Here is a 22,515-nt window from a genome sequence, read left to right on the forward strand (position 1 = left end):
AAGCATTGCAGGACCATGGATTTACGAGCAAGACAAGACCACTTTAAGTTAGAAACCAGGAGAGAGAACTTTAGTTACAGATAGCGGCTTAATATCGACAATACGGTTTGTACCGTTGTTTTAATGAAATGTGCCTTCAGACAGATTTCCCTGAACATGGGTTTGAGTGAGAAAGCCTATTTCTAACATAGACATTGGAGATAACTTTCGTAGTCAAATCAGGTGATGTCCTGACTCATGATACTTCAAAAGGTTTACTGATCAGTATCGATGGCATCGTATCTAAAACTGCAGTTTTTGGCTGTGACACTATTGTGCAACCCATGTTTAGTTGATCAAAATCATGTTTTGCAAATCGTGGATGCTCGTTGATCTAAAGTAATTCAATAGTCCACAGTCAAGGGAGTCACACGCCAGAGAGTAAACACTTATTAAAAGCTTCAATATAAATCAATAGAAGAGCATCCATTGCTCAGCAAGTCTGACAGCAAGCAAATAACAACTTATTTACTCAAGGCCTATTAAGCAGAATTTACTAATAACTGCCGTTAAAAGCAGCGTCATCTTCATCCTGTTCCCCCCCCTCACTGCCAGACGTCTGGCCGTCAATTGCTTCTCATAGACTGAGTAAATGGAAAACACTTCTATACTCATTTACACTTCCTACTCATTTGCTCTGCGCAGTGAATAAATCATCCCCATCCTCTGTGCATTTTTTTTTCAGCGGAAGTCATGCATTGAAAAAACTGTGCAAAAGCAGCCAAAATCATGTTTGCTGGAACATAACTGTTGCTGGTGGATTCGGAGCCCTCGTGAGATGTCTCGGTGCGGATGGCTTGATATTAAACTAGTACATTCTGGTATTTCTATTTTGACAATTGCGATTCCTAGAAGCTTGAGGATGTCTTCATTCAGTCGAATGCCCCGCTTTGAACAATCGGAATGCTCATGGGCCACGTCACCACGCCACCCCTCTCCGTTGATGCAACTTCTGTCTTGAGTTGCAAGCACCACTCCCTCGATGGGGGCCAATCATTCTCGCTCCTCTGTGAACCCGAGGAACCCCGTCTGTTCGGCTCGCCCAATCAGGTGTCACGTGTCCGTCACGCCCACCCGTTTAAACATTTATGAATGATCACATGAGCGTATTTGTAACTTTATTCCGATAGTTCTTTATTCCGATAGTTCTTTATTCCGATGGTTTATCGGGATAGTTATTCGCAGATGTGTTGTGATACCAAATTAAAACACACTTACATCACAACACATCCAGGGTTTAACAGCGATTAAGACGTTACATAACACAACAACATAACACGTCTACTCCCTATCTCAACGATTCTCAATAATACGTGTGAACAATTAAAGATTTTTCCTCATTTCCACACAGTACGTTAGGTATTTTTTTCCTAACCATGTAAATGGTTAGGAAAAGAAGATCTTTGTTAATATAAGATCGTCTTCAAATAGCAAACCGGAACCCCAGTGGTTTGGTGTTGTTGCTACCCGAGCACTAGACCTTGGTCTTCATTCAGCAGCAACCATGGCAGCCCTTCGCACGGTGAGTTCAAAGATCAAGGTTTTATCTACTGTAGTTGTAATGTAATGTTAATGATTGTTGATGATGGTAAACGCGACCTGACCGGCTGCGTGTCTGCGGTCATGACCGGGATGAGCGCCGCGCAGCTGGAAAAACGGTAACGGGGAAAAACATGCCGAACAGCCAGACTAGCAGCATAGTCCAGGGAGATCTCCTCCGTCAGTCAACCCTTAGCCTAAGAACAATGAAGCACTCGTATAATCATTATATTGTTTATATTGCTGCGTCTTTGTTCATCTGCCACTGGTTTAATGCAACCAACAAATCCATAGGGGTTTTTCGTGGCATTCGTGACATTTGTTAATGTTTACAACTTTTTTTTTTTCACCACCTCACGGAATGACCTGACCTCAATTGACCTGTCGGTTTCATTGGATCTGTGTTACTTCGCCTGAGGAACCGTAGTTTAAACTGTTTTAATTGTTTCATGCGGCCCCGGGTCACTAGTCGACAGTATAAATAATGCGGTGGGGTTGAGGCGTCTTTTATTTGACCTGTGCTATTTAAAGCGGGCTGGTCAGCCCACAGCCGTCCTTCAGGATGTTTTGCCAGCGTAGACACACACATGATTGACGTTTTTACATGATAGGCATGATATCGTGGCCCGGTTGTTTGTTGGCACCGACCGTCTCGTTGTGAGACGGTGATGGACTCGGATCTATAGTGGTAGAGGAGAAAAAAACAAAACTGGAGCGTCAGGTTTTTCGGGCATCTCCCATCGCAATGTTGTATTTACTTATAGTTATTTTGTGTACACTTTGATCTTCCACATAAGGCTGAGAACGATAAAAGCAAACTAGGTATATTTGAACAACATTAGTGTTCAGCTCCATCAATATAGTACAAATAGGTGTGTGCTGTTTAGTGTGGGTTTCTGCGCAAATGATTGGTGCTGGTGCGTCGTCCCACCTGAACGGGGAGACGACCCATGCCATGTCTGTGTCTGTGGGAGTCATCGATGCATCGTCATGGTAACACCCAGACGCCCACCTGACTCCTACTGAATGACCCTTGAGAACAGCCGAGCTCCTGTTACAGTGTTTCCTGACGCTGCCTGCAGGTACTTCACAGGCCCTTCGCCCAGACCCTCTCCCTGTGCCTGCGGCCCGCGCGATTCGCCAGCTCATTCAAGGTAACCGAACCTCACGGCAATCGTCACAGTGATTCTGTGTACAGCCCATAATGTCAGCGTGTCGTCGGCATCCCTCTGTTTATCTGTGTCACTCGTGATCCTTAGACCAGCGTTGTCTGTAAATACTGTGAGGATGCCTCGCCCTCGATCAGACTCTGACTGTGCCTTTTGTCTCCCCTTCACTCTCTGTGTATCTCAATTTGTGTCAAACGCGTGCTTGGTCCCTGCCCAATTGCTCTTTAATTCAGCGCACGCTCTCTGTGCACAGTCCCCAAAATAAAGGTAATCACTGCATCCGTCTGCTCGCTCTGCTCTTCCTCGTCTTGTGTTGTCGCCGTCGCTCTTCCTCTCTCCCCCCTCTCCTCTCCCCCATCCCTCTCCTCTCTCCTCTACCCTCTCTACCTCTCCTCTCTCCCCTCTCTCCTTCCTTTCCTCTCACCTCTCCCCTCCCTCCTCTCCCCACTCTTCCTCCCCTCTCTACCTCCCTTCTCTCCCCTACTTCCTCTCCTCTACCCTCTCTCCTCTCTCCCCCCTCTCCTCTCCCCCATCCCTCTCCTCTCTCCTCTCCCCCCTCTCTCCTTCCTTTCCTCTCACCTCTACCCTCCCCTCTCTCCTCTCCCCTCTCTCCTCTCCCCACTCTTCCTCCACTCTCTACCTCCCTTCTCTCCTCTCCTTCCTCTCCTCTACCCTCTCTCCCCCCCCCCTCCGCCGCGCCCAGGCGTCGGACCTGGTCATCGAGCGCAACACGGCGCCCAGCCCCAAGCCGGACCCGTCCACGCTGGTCTTCGGGAAGCAGTTCTCCGACCACATGCTGACCATCGATTGGTCGGATAAGGACGGGTGGGAGGCGCCGCAGATCAAGCCCTTCCAGAACCTGTCGCTCCACCCCGCCAGCTCTGCCCTGCACTACTCCATCGAGGTGAGCCCCCCCCACGCCCCACATGAGAGCAGCCAATCCTGGGGCTCCACCCTTGAGTAGCGCCCCGCCCCTTTTATGGGTGAAAAACTAGCAGCAGCATTTGGTGGCTAAGCTGCGGGTGATTGATTCCTAGGTCTTTGATAATTTAATAGAACACAATAAGAATACCGTTATGATTTCAAGGTGTAAGCAGCCCAAATCCTATTGGCCTGTGAGGCAAAAAGTAATGCCGTGTCATTGGCGATCAATGATCGGTAAATTGTTATGTAAAAAAAAAGTTTAAAAATATGCGTTGATGGTTGTCCTCAATCGGCTTCGGTCAAGGTGAAGGAACATCACGCCCGAGGGCTGTCGTAACATTATACCGCACTCTGGGTAGACTGGTTGTGCAACAAACAGTAGCAGTAGCAGTAGCAGCGTTGGGCGTGCTGCCACTAGTTCTGTTACTTGGCAGCAGCTCTACCGCAGCGCTGGGGTTCAGCCAGAAGGGGGCGTGCTCACTGTAGACACGAAGTTTCCCTCAACTGTGCTTCAAAATGTTTTAATGTTTACCTTTTTTGATATTTGACATTTTATTATTGTAGATTAGACTTGTATTTGATAATTTTTTTTCTCTGTATTTTCACTTTGAACCAATGTTCATGTTGAACTAAAGTTCTTAATAAAATAAGAAAATACATTTAGTATTTTGTTTGCTTGTTTACTTTCTTTCATATCGACTACTTATTGAATTGCCAGACAACATGCGTACACCTGATAAATATTGTTATCGGGATATTAGATGAGCTATGTTTTGATAGAAGTTTCAGGCCGTGTCACCCAGCAATACTCACAGCCCCTGTGAACACCAGGCCTGTGAGTCAGAACACAGCTGTGGTCTGTCTGAACGGGGAACCCCTCCCTCCTGGACAGAGAAGGCTATTGGTGCCTTGCTAGTGGAGCACAGAGCGGGAAGCTCAATGGATCAAAAGGTTATTCTCAACCAATAGACAGTGATCTTCTGCTGCCTGCAGCTGGGATCAACTGGTCTGCTGTCCCTACTAGCCATGTCTCGGGTTACTACATTTACATTTAGGGTATTTTGCTGACGCTTTTATCCAAAGCAACTCGCAACCATTCATGGCCACATTCACACGCCGACGGCGTAGACAACGACGCAGGGCGGCAGCCAGCTTGTCATTAGCAGTCAGGGTGAGGTGCCTTGCTCGGGGACAGGGGATCGTACTTGCGACTTTCTGGTTACCATTCAACCTGCCCTTCCTCCTTAGCTACTGTCGCCCCAAATCAGTTTTGATTTGTATATTTTATATCAATCCAGATCAGTGGTGTGTCCACATTGCTAATTACCGGGGCGACCTCAGGCGAACCAGAGTCCCTCCCTCTAGAATCGGCTCGTTAGATCCCACTGTACCGTATAATCATCATAAAAACATCTCCACGCTCTGCATTCCCATCAGTTCAGACTAAGCTGTGCAGCCAGCCGAGTCCGCCTCCAGGGTTCACCTAAGACTACAGAACTCCACCCGTTCCTGTCCGACTTGTTCCCTAAATCGTGCAATGGGGTCACTATTTAGGCGTAAGGAATCGAGGGAACAAGTGAACTGAATCAAACACTTTAACTTCCCTTTAGATTGGTTTGTGGGAATCCGGCTCGCCTGTCATTCACAGGTGGATGAAATGCAACGTATCTCAATTGTGGAGAAAGGGAGGGGGGAGGGGGGAGAAGAAAAGGGGGTAGAGAGGGAGGAGAGGTTTTTTTTTGGTTGGTTTATTTTCCGAATCTTTCTCTATTGTCGGCTCTCTTTATAACCCTGGACTCGAACCTATAGCCAAAGCTCTAACTTATCCCGTGTGTGTGTGTGTGTGTGTGTGTGTGTGTGTGTGTGTGTGTGTGTGTGTGTGTGTGTGTGTGTGTGTGTGTGTGTGTGTGTGTGTGTGTGTGTGTGTGTGTGTGTGTGTGTGTGTTCAGCTCTTCGAGGGTATGAAGGCGTTCCGTGGTGTGGACGACCGCATCCGCCTCTTCCGGCCGATGCACAACATGGAGCGCATGCACCGCAGCGCCGAGAGGAGCTGCCTGCCCGTGAGTTCACACCCCTACGCACACACGTGCACGTACAGACGTGCGCACACACACGTACACACAAACTCACACACGGGTACACGTAAACATACATACGTACGCCACACACACGCGTACGCCACACACACACGTACACGTAAACGCGTACGTACACACACACGCACACACACGCGCACACACACACGTACACACACACGCGCGTACACACAAACTCACACGCGCGTACACGTAAACGTAAATATGTACACACACGCACTCGCTAACACGTAAACAAGTACACACACACGTACACACACACAAACAAGTACATGCACACACACACGTACACACAAATACACGCACGTACACATGTATACACACTTTAACACACACGTCTACAGACACACACACGTACACACACACAGTACATTGAATCAGCTGGTACTTTAGTCCAAAGCGATTAAAAGTAAGTCCCTTCAAGAATGAAGATAATCCAAGCCGGTACTTTGAGCACACACAATTCTGCATAAGATTCATAAAACACAAACATGCACCGACATGGAAACCAATCAAAAGGGGGGTGCTAACGGAGGAGGTGGATGCCACCAGCTAGCGGATGCTAACAGCTAGTGGATGCTAACAGCCTGCCCTGTTTTCCCTGCAGCTGTTCGACAAGGCGGAGCTGCTGGAGTGCATCAGGAAGCTGGTGGAAGTGGACCAGGAGTGGGTACCCTACTCCCTGGACGCCAGCCTCTACATCCGGCCCACGTTCATCGGGGTGGAGGTGGGTCCGCCCGGCAACAGGCCCGAACAAGCCCGGCCTTCTGGCGCATGCCTGGGCAGCATCCGGGCTAACGCCATGGCAACAAGGGCCTTGCTGCCATGGCGTTAGCCCGGGTGCAGCGCATTGCGCGCGACGCACAGAGAAACGGAGAGCACAGTCACAGAGCCTGTGAACGTAGGGAACTCTTGATGACAGTTGCACACAACCGGATTAACTGATTTGTAAACCTCTTTCTCTTCCTCTCCCCCCCCCCCCCGTCTCTCCCGCCCTCCCCTTGTCTCTCCCCACCCCCCCCCCGTCTCTCTCGCCCTCCCCTTGTCTCTCTCCTCCTCCCCTCACCTCTCTCCTCCTCCCCCCGTCTCTCTTACCCCCCCCGCCGCCCCCCCCCCCCCCCCCCCCCCCCCCCCGTGGGTCAGCCCTCCCTGGGCGTGTCCCGGGCCGGTAAGGCCATGCTCTTCGTCATCGTGGGGCCCGTGGGGCCCTACTTCGCAACGGGCTCCTTCAACCCCGTGTCCCTGCTGGCCGACCCCTCCTTCGTGAGGGCCTGGAGGGGCGGGGTGGGCGCCTACAAGATGGGAGGGTGAGTGTTCACCCACACATACACGATGAGAGGGTGAGTGTTCATCCACACATAGACGATGGGGGGGTGAGTGTTCATCCACACATAGACGATGGGGGGGTGAGTGTTCATCCACACATAGACGATGGGGGGGTGAGTGTTCATCCACACATAGACGATGGGGGGGTGAGTGTTCACCCACACATAGACGATGGGGGGGTGAGTGTTCACCAACACATAGACGATGGGGGGGTGAGTGTTCACCCACACATACACGATGAGAGGGTGAGTGTTCATCCACACATAGACGATGGGGGGGTGAGTGTTCATCCACACATAGACGATGGGGGGGTGAGTGTTCACCCACACATAGACGATGGGGGGGTGAGTGTTCACCAACACATAGACGATGGGGGGGTGAGTGTTCACCCACACATACACGATGAGAGGGTGAGTGTTCATCCACACATAGACGATGGGGGGGTGAGTGTTCATCCACACATAGACGATGGGAGGGTGAGTGTTCATCCGCACATACATGATGGGAGGGTGAGTGTTCATCCACACATAGACGATGGGGGGGTGAGTGTTTATCCACACATACATGATGAGAGGGTGAGTGTTCATCCGCACATACATGATGGGAGGGTGAGTGTTCATCCACACATAGAAGATGGGAGGGTGCTTTTCACTGTCAAAGGTACATGGACTGATTATTTTTGGTCGTGGTCCTTTGGCGCCCCCCCCCCCTGGCGGCTCCAGGAACTACGGGCCCACCATCGCGGTGCAGAACGTGGCGTTGCAGAAGGGCTGCCAGCAGGTGCTGTGGCTGTACGGGGAGCAGGAGGAGATCACCGAGGTCGGCACCATGAACCTCTTCATCTACTGGACTGCGGAGAACGGAGGTCAGCAGGGGGGGTGGGCGCATATCTCACGAATCCAGTCAATTTGGATTATTTTGGAATTAAGATTGTCGTTTTTATGTTTTAAAATAATTATCGACTGATATTACAATATTTTCAACGCACTTAATCTAAGACGGAAGGGAAAAAAATGTAAATAAAACAATTTTGGAAATTGATACCTTTCCCCACCCCTAGATGTCAGTAAGTCTCTCTTTGTCTATGTCTGCTGTTCCCTATCACGGATATATAGGGTGATTGCCATTCTGCAGTGTTGTTCGAATTCTCAGTGGTTAATTTCATGCACTATAAAGTGCACTTAAAATACCCAAAAGTTGAGTGTACATACGATGAACCATACATGTTACTCCCGTATACCACAATGCAATGCGGTCGTGTTTTTTTGGAGAAGAAGAAGCTGAATAACCGCGAAAAAGAATAGATTTAATGAGGGAGTCTCGGCTTTCGTTTAGAAATGTCAACAATTTATTTGGGATTTAACATGGAAATGTAACATTCAAAATTAAGAAAAAAAAACCTTGATCAAGGAAATGAAACATTCAACATCAATACAACCTCCAGCTTTCCTCGTGATTGCCCGTTTGTTTACATGATGTGGGCGCATCTGTCTGCGTCACACAAATACCCGGCGCATTTACTGACGCAAATGACGTTAAGAAATGTTCAGCGTAGTATCCGAATTCTCGTTTGTTCGTTCCCTATAGTGCACTATATCTTGAACACTATATAGGGCAGTCATACTCAAGTGGCGGCCCGCGGGCCTTTTGTGGCCCGCGGGGTGTCTATTAATGGCCCTCGAGATGTTTTGAAAAGTTTTTTTAATTATAAAAAAAAAAAAAAAAAAAAAAAACGTGCTGGGCGCTCTTATTTTGAAACCGCGCGCCGCGATCTCAATACGAGGCTGGGGGTTGCAACGATAAACAGATAGCACTCCAGCCCACAGACCGCTCCAGCCCTCCCAAACTCGAGGCAGACAGTCCATCTCAGCAGCAGTCAAGGCCGATTTAGGGTCGTTTTAGACGCAGAGACGTAAGCACGTAATTTACACAAGGGACTTGTTTTAGACAAGTTTTGATTTACGGTTCCTTTAAGGTTCCTTAAGGATTGCGCGTGTTGCAAGGGGATTCTCCGCCAGAACAGTAGGGGGAGCAACGAACGAATCTGTGGGCGTGGAAGTGGAAATCGCTGGCTTGTTTATATTTATAATTATCATAATTCGTTCTTGTGTTTTCTTCTTCTCCTTCTTCAAAATTCTTCATTCGCTTCTGTCATGGCCTTTTAAAAATGGCGCTATTATGCTGTAAAACCGGAAATGTGAGACTCCTGAAAGGATGTGGTTAGCTGGCCAATCACAGTCTTTGCGAGCTGCGTAGGGCCGTAGTGTTTTAGTCGCATAGTCAGGAATTTTGGCCGACGCACTTAAGCATGTAAGGGGGGATATTTTACCGCGCAAGGGGGGGTTATGTATCTTACGTGCTTACGCGTTACGTCTAAAACAGAGCATATATCGGCCTCAGTCACACGTATACCGACCGGCCCCTTGAGTCACTGAAAATTTTTTTTGTGGCCCCTCATCATTTCTACTTGAGTACCCCTGATATAGGGAATAGTGAGTGAGTGAATAGGGAACGATTTCGAACACAGCTTCTGTCTCTCTCTTCGTATCTTTCTGTTTAACTTTAGTCGGCTAGTGTTTCCACACATGCTAACATGAAGATGCCATAGCTGCTCTTTCTTATTTAACTGAGTCAAAATATGTTCCTCCATTCAAACAATGTTTCTCTAAATAACTTTAAGAATTCCAAGCATGTGAAGCAGATTTCCTGGAACACTTAACTAGTTCCTGATTGAATTAATCTTTGATAGGCATTCACAGGCATGCAGTACTATGGGAACCATGAGGAAACGATGGTAAACATTCATCTGCCCACATGAGTCAATGTTTCCATGTTTGTGCGTCTGCAGAGAAGGAGCTGATTACTCCGCCCCTCGACGGGATCATCTTGCCGGGGGTCACCAGGCAATCCCTGCTGGACCTGTCTCGAGCCTGGGTCAGTACCTCCTCCAGTACCTCCTCTTGTATCATCACTGGCCCTGGGTCAGTACCTCCTCCAGTACCTCCTCTTGTATCATCACTGGCCCGGGGTCAGTACCTCCTCCAGAACCTCCTCTTGTATCATCACTGGCCCTGGGTCAGTACCTCCTCCAGAACCTCCTCTTGTATCATCACTGGCCCTGGGTCAGTACCTCCTCCGGTACCTCCTCTTGTATCATCACTGGCCCTGGGTCAGTACCTCCTCCGCTACCTCCTCTTGTATCATCACTGGCCCTGGGTCAGTACCTCCTCCGGTACCTCCTCTTGTATCATCACTGGCCCTGGGTCAGTACCTCCTCCGCTACCTCCTCTTGTATCATCACTGGCCCTGGGTCAGTGCCTCCTCCTCTACCTCCTCTTGTATCATCACTGGCCCTGGGTCAGTACCTCCTCCGGTACCTCCTCTTGTATCATCACTGGCCCTGGGTCAGTACCTCCTCCGGTACCTCCTCTTGTATCATCACTGGCCCGGGGTCAGTACCTCCTGCAGTACCTCCTCTTGTATCATCACTGGCCCTGGGTCAGTACCTCCTCCGGTACCTCCTCTTGTATCATCACTGGCCCTGGGTCAGTACCTCCTCCAGTACCTCCTCTTGTATCATCACTGGCCCTGGGTCAGTACCTCCTCCAGTACCTCCTCTTGTATCATCACTGGCCCGGGGTCAGTACCTCCTCCAGTACCTCCTCTTGTATCATCACTGGCCCTGGGTCAGTACCTCCTCTGGGGATCCTGAGAGGATGCCCTGCTCCCCCCCCCACCCTTCCCTGGTTTCTCCCCCTCCCTAAACGAAACAGGAACTCAGGATGATTCTCCTGTTACCCCTATGCCAAGGAACACCGGATGCCCCAGAGACATACCGGGCTGAAGCCCAGAGGTAACCTAGTGTCCCACCAGGGCAGTGTAGTACACTGTGTTGGCCAGGGGGTTCGCCTCCAAGCCAAAAAGTACTAAGTTCGATCCCCGATGTTGAGCCGTCCTTCAGCAAGTACACCTTAGCTCTCACCTTAGGCGGCTCATGCCGCTTTCACACCAAAAAGAACCGAGAGCCAGTTCCGGGCTGGTGCTAGGGCCAGTTCCAAACTGGTTCCAGCCTTACCCCAGTTAAGAACCGGTTGGTTTCACACCGGCCAGAGCCAGCCATGGAGCCGGCGTGAACAACGTCATGACGTCACTACAAGCGTCTCCGCTAGTGAGCTTGGACAGAAGCATACGGCCGACATCTTTCTTCATTCTGTGTGGAAATAGTAACATAATTACGCCATTAAATGCTTTTATGGAAACATTTTTAGCGAGAAATGTGCATTTTACTTTCATAATGTTCGCTCGGTGAATGTGAAGGATGTTTGGTTTGATAGTTATGACGAAGAGGGAACGCTCCGTTCACTTGCATGGACATGGACTCATCTAGCTGCGTTGGCGCGTTGACGCGTTGAACCACCACACAATGATCAAGCGTCAGGTTAGGCGCGCAGAAGAACCCTCGCGCCAGTTTCAAACACAACAACAACAATTTCGTCTTCGATTCAATCCGTGTATGGTTCGTTCTTTGAATATTCCGATTTGAAACAAAATCAGAAAAAACAAAAAAGAACCATGCACGGATTCACGTCCATTGTTTATGCCGGTCTTCGTTGGTCTTCCTGTTTATGAAGGTACGGATAACTCCGCCCCCTGCCCCCGGCGTAAAAGCGGTTCTAGTTCTAACCCAGCTCTAAAGTGGGGCCAGAGTTGAACCGGTTTTTAGGGGCCGGAGCCGGTTCTTTGGCGGTGTGAAACCAAAGCCCTGGCCCTAGCTCCGAACTGGCCCGGAACCGGCCCCGATTTTGCGGCGGTGTGAAAGGGGCATGAGTGATCTAATATCCAACACTCTCTGTGAGCGGCCTTTGATAGAACCTTCTCCTCAGAAACTAAGATGATAAACGCTGATAATGCAGGTGATGACGGCAGGGGCTAATCTCCCAGCAGGACATTTGGCACACGCTGATGTGAGCGCATATCTTCTGTTGGCAGAGCGGCCTCGTTAGTTCTGTCGGTTGAGAGCAGTGCCCTCCATGTGGCTCTCGGAGAAAGAGACAGGTGCCTTCTGCTGGCGGACAGCCCCGGTGCGCTGCCAATAAAAATACACCCGATGCAAAAGGGTGTTGTTATCCTTGGCTGTCTCTTCAACGATTGACGCCATGGAAATGATGGATCTCTGTTGGGGCACTCGAAACCTGAGGGGGTATGGAAAGAGTGATCTGTGGGGAAGGATCAAAGCCTTCGCCTTGAACACACAATTGGTTACTGCTGAAAGGTCTTGATTCCTTGGAAGCTTACCATACGCCCACAATGTTTAACGGGGTCTTTGTTACCCTTTCTTATTAACTAGAATTAGCCCTAGACTTACTCCTAGCCTTATTCTTACTCATAGCCTTAGACTTAGTCTTTGCCTCATTCCATTCAATTTCAATGTTATTGGTCAGTTATTGGTCCGTTTGACGGTGTGGAAAGTGTCTTTGTTTGACATGACAGCTATAGGGACAATAAACCATCATACCCTGCATGGGAATTACAACTCTTGTTACTAACTAACTAAAAGGGTGCAACATTCGACACCTAGCCGTTAAAGCACTATAAGTATTAAGTATTGTTTTTTATTTTACTTGTCAAAGGGCCAACATACCCTGCATGGGAATTACAACTCTTGTTACTAACTTAACCTAGCCGTTAAAGCCCTATAAGTATTAAGGCCCAATCCCATTTCTACCCCTTACCCCTTCCCCCTTCAAAACAAGGGGGAGGGGTAAGGGCAAGGGGTAAGGGGTAGAAATGGGATTGGGCCTAAGTATCGTTTTTTATTTTACTTGTCAAAGGTTTTCAGAGGGGGACCAAAACAACCAAACATTTTGTAAAGCAAGATGGCCACTGAATGTCATTCTTTCTTCTTTCTCTTTCTGGATCTTTCCGTGGTCAGGGTGAGTTCAAGGTGACCGAGCGCCGCATGGACATGAAGGAGCTGCTGGGGGCGCTGGACGCCGGGAGGGTTCTGGAGGTGTTCGGGGCGGGCACCGCCTGCGTGGTCTGCCCGGTCGGCAGTCTGCTGTACAAGGACAAGGTAGGGCGGCGCTCTCCCTTCACGTGGTCACCGCGGTTCTGGGGATCATTAACGCTGCTGTGCGTAACATAACAAACGAGAGCTTTAAAGAGGGGCGAATTAAAAACTAGACTAATGAAGGAAGTCCCGTTCCTCGCTGCTCCTTCCCTGCGTTTCTTTTTTCACCCACCTGTGATTGACGGGCAGGATTCTCCGGAAACCTATCGGGGAAGCGATGCCCTGATTGGTCAGAAATTAACCAAGAGCAGTGGAAATGTCCTCATACAGAGGCAGCCAATGCAGTCAATTCAAAACCGATATTCTGACCTGACCTATGACGTTTCCAAAAAATGAAAATCAAATAACACCTTTTTTAATAATGCTATTTATTAAAGGGGACATACTATGCCACCATGTGCGAGTTTGATTAGCCTTACAAGCCGTTTCAAAAATCTGCCCCCAGATGACATCACTAGTGGGCGTGTCCACCTAGATCTGTGCTGAATAGATCTGTCTACCAGCCTACCCAGTGGACTGAAGTAAACGTTGCTCATCTATCCATCACAGATCTAAGTGGACGCGCCCACTAGTGATGTCATATGGGGCAGAATTTCCAAACGGCTTGTAAGGCTAATCACACTCACACCTGGTGGCATATTATGTCACCTTTAATGCTACGCATTTGAACTACTAGTCTTCGTTTACGGTTCTTCTCATATGACGGGGAAACAACACTATTTATTTTTGTTTATACGTGGTTCCTCCATCCTCCACGCACTCTAGACGTACCAGATCCCCACCATGCAGAACGGCCCGGACCTGGCCAAGAGGTTCTACAAGGAGCTCACGGACATGCAGGTGGGTGACCGTCCACACCAAGCTGCTCACAGTCCCCGGGTAATGTTATTATCCTGAAAAACTCACCGGTTTCCCTCCTTCTCCTCTGCTTGGCCCTGCAGTACGGACGCAAGCAGAGCGACTGGGCCCCCCTGGTGGCGTAACTGTCACTTTACACACAACGCCTGAAGATCAAGTATAGTCCCATCTCTGAAGACCAGTGTTACTCCACACCAGACACGCCCACTGTAATGCACTCCTCCTATTGGTTGCCTCGAGATGACGGACAGCTGCTTTCTCTCTCTTTCTCTGACTCTCTCCCGTCGGTCGGGTGTTTCTCGTTTCTGGTTTCCGTTAGCAAGTCCCAGGATTTTTTTTGTTATGCGTATCTTGTATTCAGGACAGCAATAAGGAAATGCAGTGTGAGTTTGGGTCCGTCTGCAGTCATGGAATGGAGATAGGTTAACGAGAGAAGGCATCTGTCGGATCACTGCTCTCATAGAAACCCGGGTTCTATCTTAATATATGTTAAAGCCGCTTTACAGAGTTCATCTGAGAAGATGGCTGCAAACTACCAAATTCTTATTTTAATTTGAATAGTTTTTATTCTTCACTTTTAAACCATTTTTACTTCTCCTGGGTTTCTGTTTAGAGGGCCAGGCTCCTTGCTAACCGCTAGCTGGCTAACCTGACCCTGAGTACCTCTGAGCGATACGGTCTTCCGGTTCTTTACAAATGACAGAAACAAAATTATATTGAGAGTATTTAAACTCTGAAAGCACCTAAATGTTGCATATGGTATTACTTTGTTTTACATAAGCGAGACTTATGTTTTCTACTAGTGAGTTACTTTTGAGTGGATTTTAAATAGGAATAGTTCTCAGTTCAATGTATATTCTTTTACGCTTTCACTTTTTTAATGTTGTTACAATACTCGCAATACTGTAGAAGGTAAAAAATCATTCTGTTATTTTAGGAATTCCTAACCATGTCTGAGGATATGCAATTGAACGGACATGTCGGTGATGGGAATGCATACAAACCCTGTGAACCAACCGAAAAACCCTGTGAACCCTTCTTCACCACTAGGGGGCCTCGTCGTTCTGATTCAATAGCTGGTAACCATTTATTTTCCTTTTTAAGCTTCGTGGACCTGTTGGGTGTAAATAGAACCGTTTTAGAGTTTTTAAAGGAATGGTGAGATGAGGCGTGAGTTGGGCGTCTTGTCCGTTGATGATTGTTGAGACGCTATTGAGGACCGGGAAATCCAAGCACGCACAACGCAAGAAGGCGAGAAAGTTACTAGGTAACTTACCGCTTGTAGATGTAGCGCCCTAGCACAAAATAGGCTATTTCTAACGTACTAAAATGCCACTTTAGATGTAAGCTCTCAATGGCCACCTGCACTAGATGGTGTGTTAGCATAAGGACATTGTTTTTTTCTTTCGGAGCGGTTCTAAATGATACTGATCGTCGCTGAGGTTGTCGCCTAGCTGTCCGTTTTCTCTTTCAATGTTGGCCGTTATTTTCCGCGTCGCGTCGCTCCGTCGGCCGTCATTTTCCGCGTCACGTCACTCCGTCGGCCGTTATTTTCCGCGCGCGATGCTTCCTTGGCGGGCTTTTCTTTTGAATGTACTCTAACACCACGTCACTCCACCTAGCCGTTCTCCCCCGAGTCTAAGTGCCTGTAGTTCCTTCGCCTCGTGTTTTACACTCAGGGTCTGCACTAGTGGGGCTATGCTGGGTACGTTGTGTTGTGTTAGGTGATCTGTTTTTGTTTTTAGTTTGGTTCTTATACGTTGTGCTTGGCTTTTAAGTGACTTTTTTTTCACCCCTCGGTTGTCTTTTACCGTTTGTTGGTTTGTGTATTCCAATAAACCTGACTTGTAGGCCTACTCTGGATGCTGTTGTAGTTTTCTTTCCCCGTTTTCATGCATTTTGTCTCTGCCTTTTTGAATGCACACTGTGTTCACAGTGTGTTCACCCAAACAATAGCGCCAATATTACGAAACAAACCGTTTTTTAATTTATATTTTTATTAATCGATTGAGACGATTACAGGCTTTTAAAAACTATTAATGGTGTTCCCCACAGAGTAGGATAATGGCTTAATCAGCCAATTGTATAATTCTAAATACTTGTGTTCATAGGAAGGACAAATATATGTTAATTACACTCTTTCTTTTTACATAATTTGTAGAGTCATTAAACCTACATTTTCCTTCTTAACTGTTTTTAACAACTATCTCCCAACGAAAGTCGATAATATTTGAATACTCCTCGCAGATAAACCAAAGCCGATCAAATATTTAATCACCCACAATTCAAGGACGTAAGACATTAAAACACATGAGCTAATCGTCTTGTGATACACCACTAGAAAGATTGGACTCTTTAAATTCATGCGGAAATAAATTCTTCGACTTGTGCTGTGTTCTAACGTTATTCCCCCCAACCAAGTATTATCCAATGTGATTTCTTCCACATATACAACAATCACACAGGTGTTACCTGTGTTTTGTTTGGTAACATGATTTAATATATTATTATACATAATATAGCCCTTGCGGTTAAGGAGATATACTCCATTTACCTTTTTACTGCATGTTTTCAGAAATAGGCCTCGGGGTGAAGAGGTTAATAAAGGACTAATGAGCTCCGACTTGAAGTCGTCGTACATTTCCGCCCTTCGTGTTTTAAAGGCACCATAGGACACATGGAAGTCTCATAACCTATCAGACGGGAACGCGTCAGATCCCTGTGTCTTGCTCGAAGAGGGCCACCGCGGTCTGGCCTGGGGGGTTGTACAGTGCGTTGCTTATCTCCCCGCCGCCATTGCTGCCCTTCTGGAAGAAGATCTCCAGCGTGTCCTGCAGACAGTCGGCATCCATGACACCAGGAATACCGGTCAGCAGCACAGTGCGGGGGCACGCCAATGCCTCGGTCTGAGGGGGGGGGGGGGGGTCAGAGGGGGGAGGTCAGGGTAGGTAGGGGGGGGGAAGCTTGAAGGTTCGTCAATTTACGAGATGGAGGAGCTTCATGAAGGTCCTCTCTGTGCCTTCCATATGCTTCTTTACACATCGGAAAGTAATTCTAAGAACTAATGGTATGAAGTATTAATATGCGTATGAACAAGTGGCCGCTGCAGAAGAAATTAGATGGTGAACTGATGACTAATGATAAAGCGACAAAAGCACTCTTTTTCATAAGCATGATTCGAAGTAAGTGTATCAGTTAGGATCATGTTCAAGAAAAGGCAACACGGTTGGGCAAGGCCTTCGGTTCAAAAGAAACGACCTCTTACCTCTACACGAGTGATGGTTCCGTTGACGAAAGGGGTCACCCTCACTTTGTACTTCGATTTTTTGGGAAATGACACCTCGTGGTTCTCCTTCTGGGTCAGGCCCAGGGCAACTAGGAACGGGAACAATAGAACTTCAACCCAGTGGACATGGATTTGACATGAAATGCAATAGCACAATCTAAAGATATATGCTAAGTCATCAGCATCATCCTCACATCACCACCACCACCATCATCATCACCGCCCCCGCCCAATAGACCTAGACCGAGTTGAACGGATGCTCACTTTTGTCATCTGTGAAGACGAGCACGGCATTCCTCGTGTCCTCCTGGAAATGTCTGCTGGCCACCTCCCCGCCGCCGTTAAAGCGCTTGCCGAAGTGGATCTCCAGTTTGTCCAGGATGACCTCACTGTCCATGTCCGGCAGCTGGGACACCAGGATGCTGCGGGGACACACCCGGGTGTCCATCTGAAAGCACGCAGCGATGGAGTCAACGTGCATACTGTGGATTGTCGATAAGCTCCTACCCAGAAGGCAACAAACCGCCGGTTCTACGGCGTTACTGATTCGGCCGGTTCTAGGGCTGACTGTTTGGGCAGTTCTAGGGTTGACTGATTGTGGCCATCAGATTCTGGATACACAAGTGGGTCAATTGGAAGTAGGTCTGAGCAAAGGCTCTGAATGTGGGTTCACATCGCCATGAATGCCACAAAGCCTGTATAATCCACATGCTGACTGAAGACAAAAAGAGACATCTGGCTGTATGTGGCATTGTGGTACCTGGACCAAGGTGGGGACCGTCAGCTGGACGGGGTGGGCCTCTACCGTGATGTAGCATTCCCCCTCCAGGGTCACTTTGTGGGTCTGCAGGGACTGGATCTTCCGAGCCACTAGGGAACGAAGAGCGATGAGAGGGAAACGGAGAGACATCAGCCGAAGTACAGTGCCATAACTACAAATCGACGGACATCCCTGTACATGTACTAAACCGTGCGTGTATGTGTAGTGTAGTACATGCACTGTACATGTACAGTGAAGTACATTTACATCGATAAGACAGCGATGGAAATGTGCTTCCCTGTACATGTACGTGTAGTGAAGAACATTCACTGTACATACATGCACAGTGAACAGGATTTTAATGTGCGATCTCAAAGGGAAACAACAATTTCACCTATTTCGTCTTCAAACGTGATCAGCGCAGTCCCACCCTCCATGGGGTACTTTATGCGAGACTTCACGTCAAAGGGTTGTGGATTCCCAGTAGCCACTGTGGCACCGCGGAAGACCACCTCCCTCTTGGGCACCACGGTGTTCACCTACAACGATGATGTCGATGTTATCTACAAATGGTGATGTTACAGGACGTGTGTGCTTGCGTGCGTGCGTGTGTGACTGCGTGCGTGCGTGCGTTGTTAATCAAGATGTTTTGCTGTGGCTCGAATCCGCATGAGGTTGTATATAGAGGTCATTTGTAAGGCACTTACATTGGTGGCACCTTCGACCTCGGCCTCTTTGATTTCCTGCTCTTCTAAGGCTGTTTCGGTCCCTTTGAGATCTTCAAGAAGTTCTGCCTCTTCCTGCTTCAGGGAGTCATGTTTTCTCTAGAAACGATATAAACGAGCGAGCAGTTGGTTCTTTGTTGGTTATTAACATCAAATAAACACTGATCCACTGATTTTAATTGATGAACCATTGACCTCCATGCTCAGGCTCCTAGGCTCAGCGCATATGAGGCCCAAACTTAACGCTAGGAGGCAGAGGACATTTGAGAAAGCAGGGAAGTGGCTTTGGAATTGAGGCCTACAGTGAAAAGTGAACCTGAAGGCGTCTTGGCATTGGAATGGAGCCCTACAATGAACTGAAGGCGTATTGGCTTTGGAATGGAGCCCTTCAGTGAACAGTGAATTTGAAGGCGTCTTGGCATTGGAATGGAGCCCTACAGTGAACCTGAAGGTGTATTGAGATGGAGCCCTAGTGAACAGTGCACCTCAAGGCGTCTTGCATTGGAATGGAGCCCTTCAGTGAACAGTGAACCTGAAGGTGTAAGATTGAGATGGAGCCACAGTGAATTTGAAGGCGTCTTGGCATTGGAATGGAGCCCAACAGTGAACCTGAAGGTGTATTGAGATGGAGCCCTAGTGAACAGTGCACCTGAAGGCGCATTGGCTTTGGAATGGTGCCCTTCAGTGAACGTGAAGGCGTAGAGTACCATGCCTAACCTGAGTGCGTTCTCTAGTCCTACATTTATTTCAGGCCTACCGTATCTATCAGTTAATTTTCCCCTTACAAGCGTAGGTCAGAGCTGTAAAAACATAAGTAGTATTACCTTTTGAGAGTTAATGGTTTCCAGGTGTTGTTCCTTGGCCTGTTCCAGTCCTTCTGTGATTTTTACAAAGCGGTCCTTGAAATCCTTGGTCCGTTGTTCCCGTTCAGAATTGGTCTTTACCAGCTGCGCCTGCTCCTCAACCAACTTCTCGTATAGAACCTGTTGAGATGTACATTTTGATTGGGTTCAACCTCTTTTATTAAACGGTGAGTATCAGTTAAAGGGGGGATATTATTCCACCAGGTGTGAGTGTGATCAGCCATTACAAGCCATTTGAAAATCAAATCTTTGCTGTGTTGGTGTTTAGGGACATCACAAGTGGGCGTGTCCCCCTAGATGGATGCTGGAAGGATCAGTCTACCCAGCGGACTCTAGCAAATGTTGCTTATCTATCCATCATACATCTAGGTTGACATTCCCACTTATAATGCACCTTGAACACTTTATTTTCCTCACCTTTTGCCTGATGATCTCATCTTTAACTCCCTCCAACGAATCCAAAAGCCCTCCCTCAGCCATCATGACAGCAGACTTCGGCATGACACATGCAGGCAGAGAAGGAAAAAGGTAGGAGTTCTTGTTCCTCAAGTTGTTTTAGGTCACACTTCGCCCCAAGCTAACCAGTGTTGTGTGTATCCATGCGTCGAGTTTGACATGCTTAAAGTTCAGATGTATATGGAAGTAACGTGGCACGCTTTTTTTTTTTTACCTAGCTCGTAAAATCACCGAGACATCTGTTGTCCATGATGATCGATAGGGGTTCAAATAAAATCAATAAAATCACATTCTATAGTATATATTGTACAAATGAGAAATGCGGGCCAGCCCATACCTCACACAATTTTGTTTTAATTAGAATATATCAGTTATAGGATGTGAATTTATTGACATTAAAATCAATATTGATCAACATCGACTCCAGGAAGGTCCAGGTACTGCAACAAACATGTGCAAATGGAGCAAGGCCGAAAGTGACCAACGACTTGCGTCGCACGTCCGTCGCGACGCACGTCTTTGGTTTGGTCACTCACGGCATACGGAGGAAGGCCGAGCTGCGTATTGACCAACGACGCGCGTCGCTACGCACGTCGTTGGTCACTCACGGAACTCTGCCCTACTGTGGAAATGTTTGACAGCTACTTTAATGGTTCCTACTCGCGTCCAATCTCCACGGACACACGCCTGCCACATATGGCATATGAACCCAGTTTGTTAACGTTCAAATAGTAGGGATTAGATTTCACCGAAACATGAAAACACTGTTGAAAGCGACCCAGTGCCAAAACCAAATCTTAATTTCCGCAAACAAATTAACAATTCATTAAATAGGCAGTGAAGAAAACGGATGAGACTAATTAGACGTTTGTAATAAGAAATCAAGCCTACTTAAACACGTTTTAGGACAAAGCCTTGTCAGGAACTTACCTCCCTACTTTTCGAGATGTGCTTTTCAGTTTCACTTTCTAAATGTGTTTATGAGCATGCAACCCAGCTATGATCAGGAGAGGGCGGTCGCCCACCGATACGCTTATCTCGTACAATTTTTCGGTTTCATGGCAAAACTTACGTGGCCGTTTACAGTCCATGCCAATGAGATGAACTTACCACTAGTTTACTGTACATTTGGATCGACCCCTCTGGGATGTTGCACTAGTCACTCCTTTTTGTGACTATTTCTGAACGGTTAAGTTGGAAAGATTACTTTATCATGCTGACTTCAATCAGAAATTTCTCATTTAGTTGTGCATTGTTGATTGGTGCAATGTCATTTGCATTACACAATTTACATAGATGTAAAAATTCTGGATTATTGATTTGGGTTTCCTGTGAACTCTAGTGTACATCAACAGTTAGCCTAGTTTTAAGTTTATAATTTTAATAAGTCACAGCAATTTAGATTACCAGTCAGTTTTCCACAAATTGACTTGTGAATCAAGACAAACATTTCATACACCCATACACTTAGCCATTCTTTTTGTTAAAGCATCAATATGGTCAGAATAAAAACAGTAGTCGAAGTCTTTTTTATACATTTATTTGTGAAACCAATGGAGACTAGAATCTGAGCTTCTGGAAGAACCATTTGTTCTTGCCCGTCTTGTACCTGAGGAGAAACAAGGAGTACAGTTCAGACATTTGCCCTGAACTATGATATCGCTTTCAGTCACGTTATATCAATCATAAAACAAAAACAAAATACAAACGCAACAGCCTAGAAATGATGGGTACATAACAGGGATCTACGATGACAAGAGATTCCCTCATTCATATTTAACCTAGCAATTGTTAGTGCACTTGGTTCTATGAACATCCTTACTGTACTGACAGCAACATATTGTTCATCTTTAACACTAATTTAATTATTGTAGGTTGCTTTGGATAAGAGTCTACTCAACGCCCTACATGTAAATTCAGAACATGTGATCAAATGAGCCAGTTTGTGGTGCTTATGCAGACCGGAACCCACCTCTCCTCGAACTTCACTTTAGCCTCCCTCCTGGCTTTGCGTTTGAGAGCGGGGTCCCGGAAGACGTCCTTGTTGACAACGGTTTTGTCCAGGGGAATATCCACAGAGTATCTGAAGGACAAAGAAAAATATGCCATGGTTTAAAAGCTGGGACATTTTCACTAGGTATTCAGGTCGAGCGCCATGACCGAATCACAACAATCTCACTCAATGTTTAACAAAGCTCTAACTGCTACCAAACAGTCTTCATCATAACCACATGTAGTGGAAAACTTATATTACACTGACACCTTCCTCGTCAAGGCCATGCATCGCTCATTAAAAACACACTTAAGATTAAATAGGAAACAGGAACGGTGGCCACCTCACCAGAACCTCCTAGAAGGCTTTGAGTCTTCAGACACTAGTTTCTTCCCAGTTGTAATAACACTC

General features: G+C 47.4%; 3 protein-coding genes across 5 annotated transcripts in view; 1 reads left to right on the forward strand and 2 right to left on the reverse strand.

Moving 5' to 3' along the window:
• Positions 1–806: 806 nt before the first annotated feature.
• On the forward strand, positions 807–15,882 carry bcat2 (branched chain amino-acid transaminase 2, mitochondrial). Of its 2 annotated transcripts, none has more exons than XM_030339743.1 (11): positions 807–825; positions 2,661–2,732; positions 3,451–3,651; positions 5,621–5,731; positions 6,375–6,494; positions 6,911–7,074; positions 7,816–7,958; positions 9,942–10,027; positions 13,026–13,166; positions 13,929–14,003; positions 14,105–15,882. In XM_030339743.1, exons 3-11 carry the CDS (start codon positions 3,541–3,543, stop codon positions 14,144–14,146), a joined length of 993 nt encoding a protein of 330 aa, XP_030195603.1. In that variant the 5' UTR covers positions 807–825; positions 2,661–2,732; positions 3,451–3,540; the 3' UTR covers positions 14,147–15,882. The 2 variants fall into 2 exon arrangements, with proteins under 2 accessions (XP_030195603.1, XP_030195595.1); XM_030339735.1 differs by lacking the exon at positions 807–825 and adding an exon at positions 985–1,561.
• A 396-nt stretch (positions 15,883–16,278) lies between these two features.
• On the reverse strand, positions 16,279–21,129 carry ifi35 (interferon-induced protein 35). Of its 2 annotated transcripts, none has more exons than XM_030339765.1 (9): positions 21,042–21,129; positions 20,073–20,147; positions 19,617–19,775; positions 18,775–18,891; positions 18,462–18,606; positions 18,068–18,177; positions 17,572–17,755; positions 17,287–17,396; positions 16,279–16,927 (listed from the first exon to the last, which is right to left on the reverse strand). In XM_030339765.1, the coding sequence occupies exons 2-9, from the start codon at positions 20,136–20,138 to the stop codon at positions 16,733–16,735; spliced, it is 1,086 nt and encodes a 361-aa protein (XP_030195625.1). In that variant the 5' UTR covers positions 20,139–20,147; positions 21,042–21,129; the 3' UTR covers positions 16,279–16,732. The 2 variants fall into 2 exon arrangements, with proteins under 2 accessions (XP_030195625.1, XP_030195617.1); XM_030339757.1 differs by having other exon boundaries at positions 20,073–20,151; positions 21,043–21,118.
• A 506-nt stretch (positions 21,130–21,635) lies between these two features.
• Positions 21,636–22,515, reverse strand: part of rpl27 (ribosomal protein L27) — a 2,645-nt gene continuing 1,765 nt past the window's right edge. The window contains exons 4-5 of the mRNA XM_030339814.1: positions 22,084–22,194; positions 21,636–21,720 (exon numbers count right to left, since the gene is read on the reverse strand). Coding sequence (XP_030195674.1) covers positions 21,672–21,720; positions 22,084–22,194 — 160 coding nt within the window. The 3' untranslated portion in view covers positions 21,636–21,671. The remainder of the gene's footprint in view (positions 21,721–22,083; positions 22,195–22,515) is intronic.

This window comes from Gadus morhua, chromosome 2 (assembly GCF_902167405.1).
Source record: "Gadus morhua chromosome 2, gadMor3.0, whole genome shotgun sequence".
Classification (NCBI taxonomy): Eukaryota; Metazoa; Chordata; class Actinopteri; order Gadiformes; family Gadidae; genus Gadus; species Gadus morhua.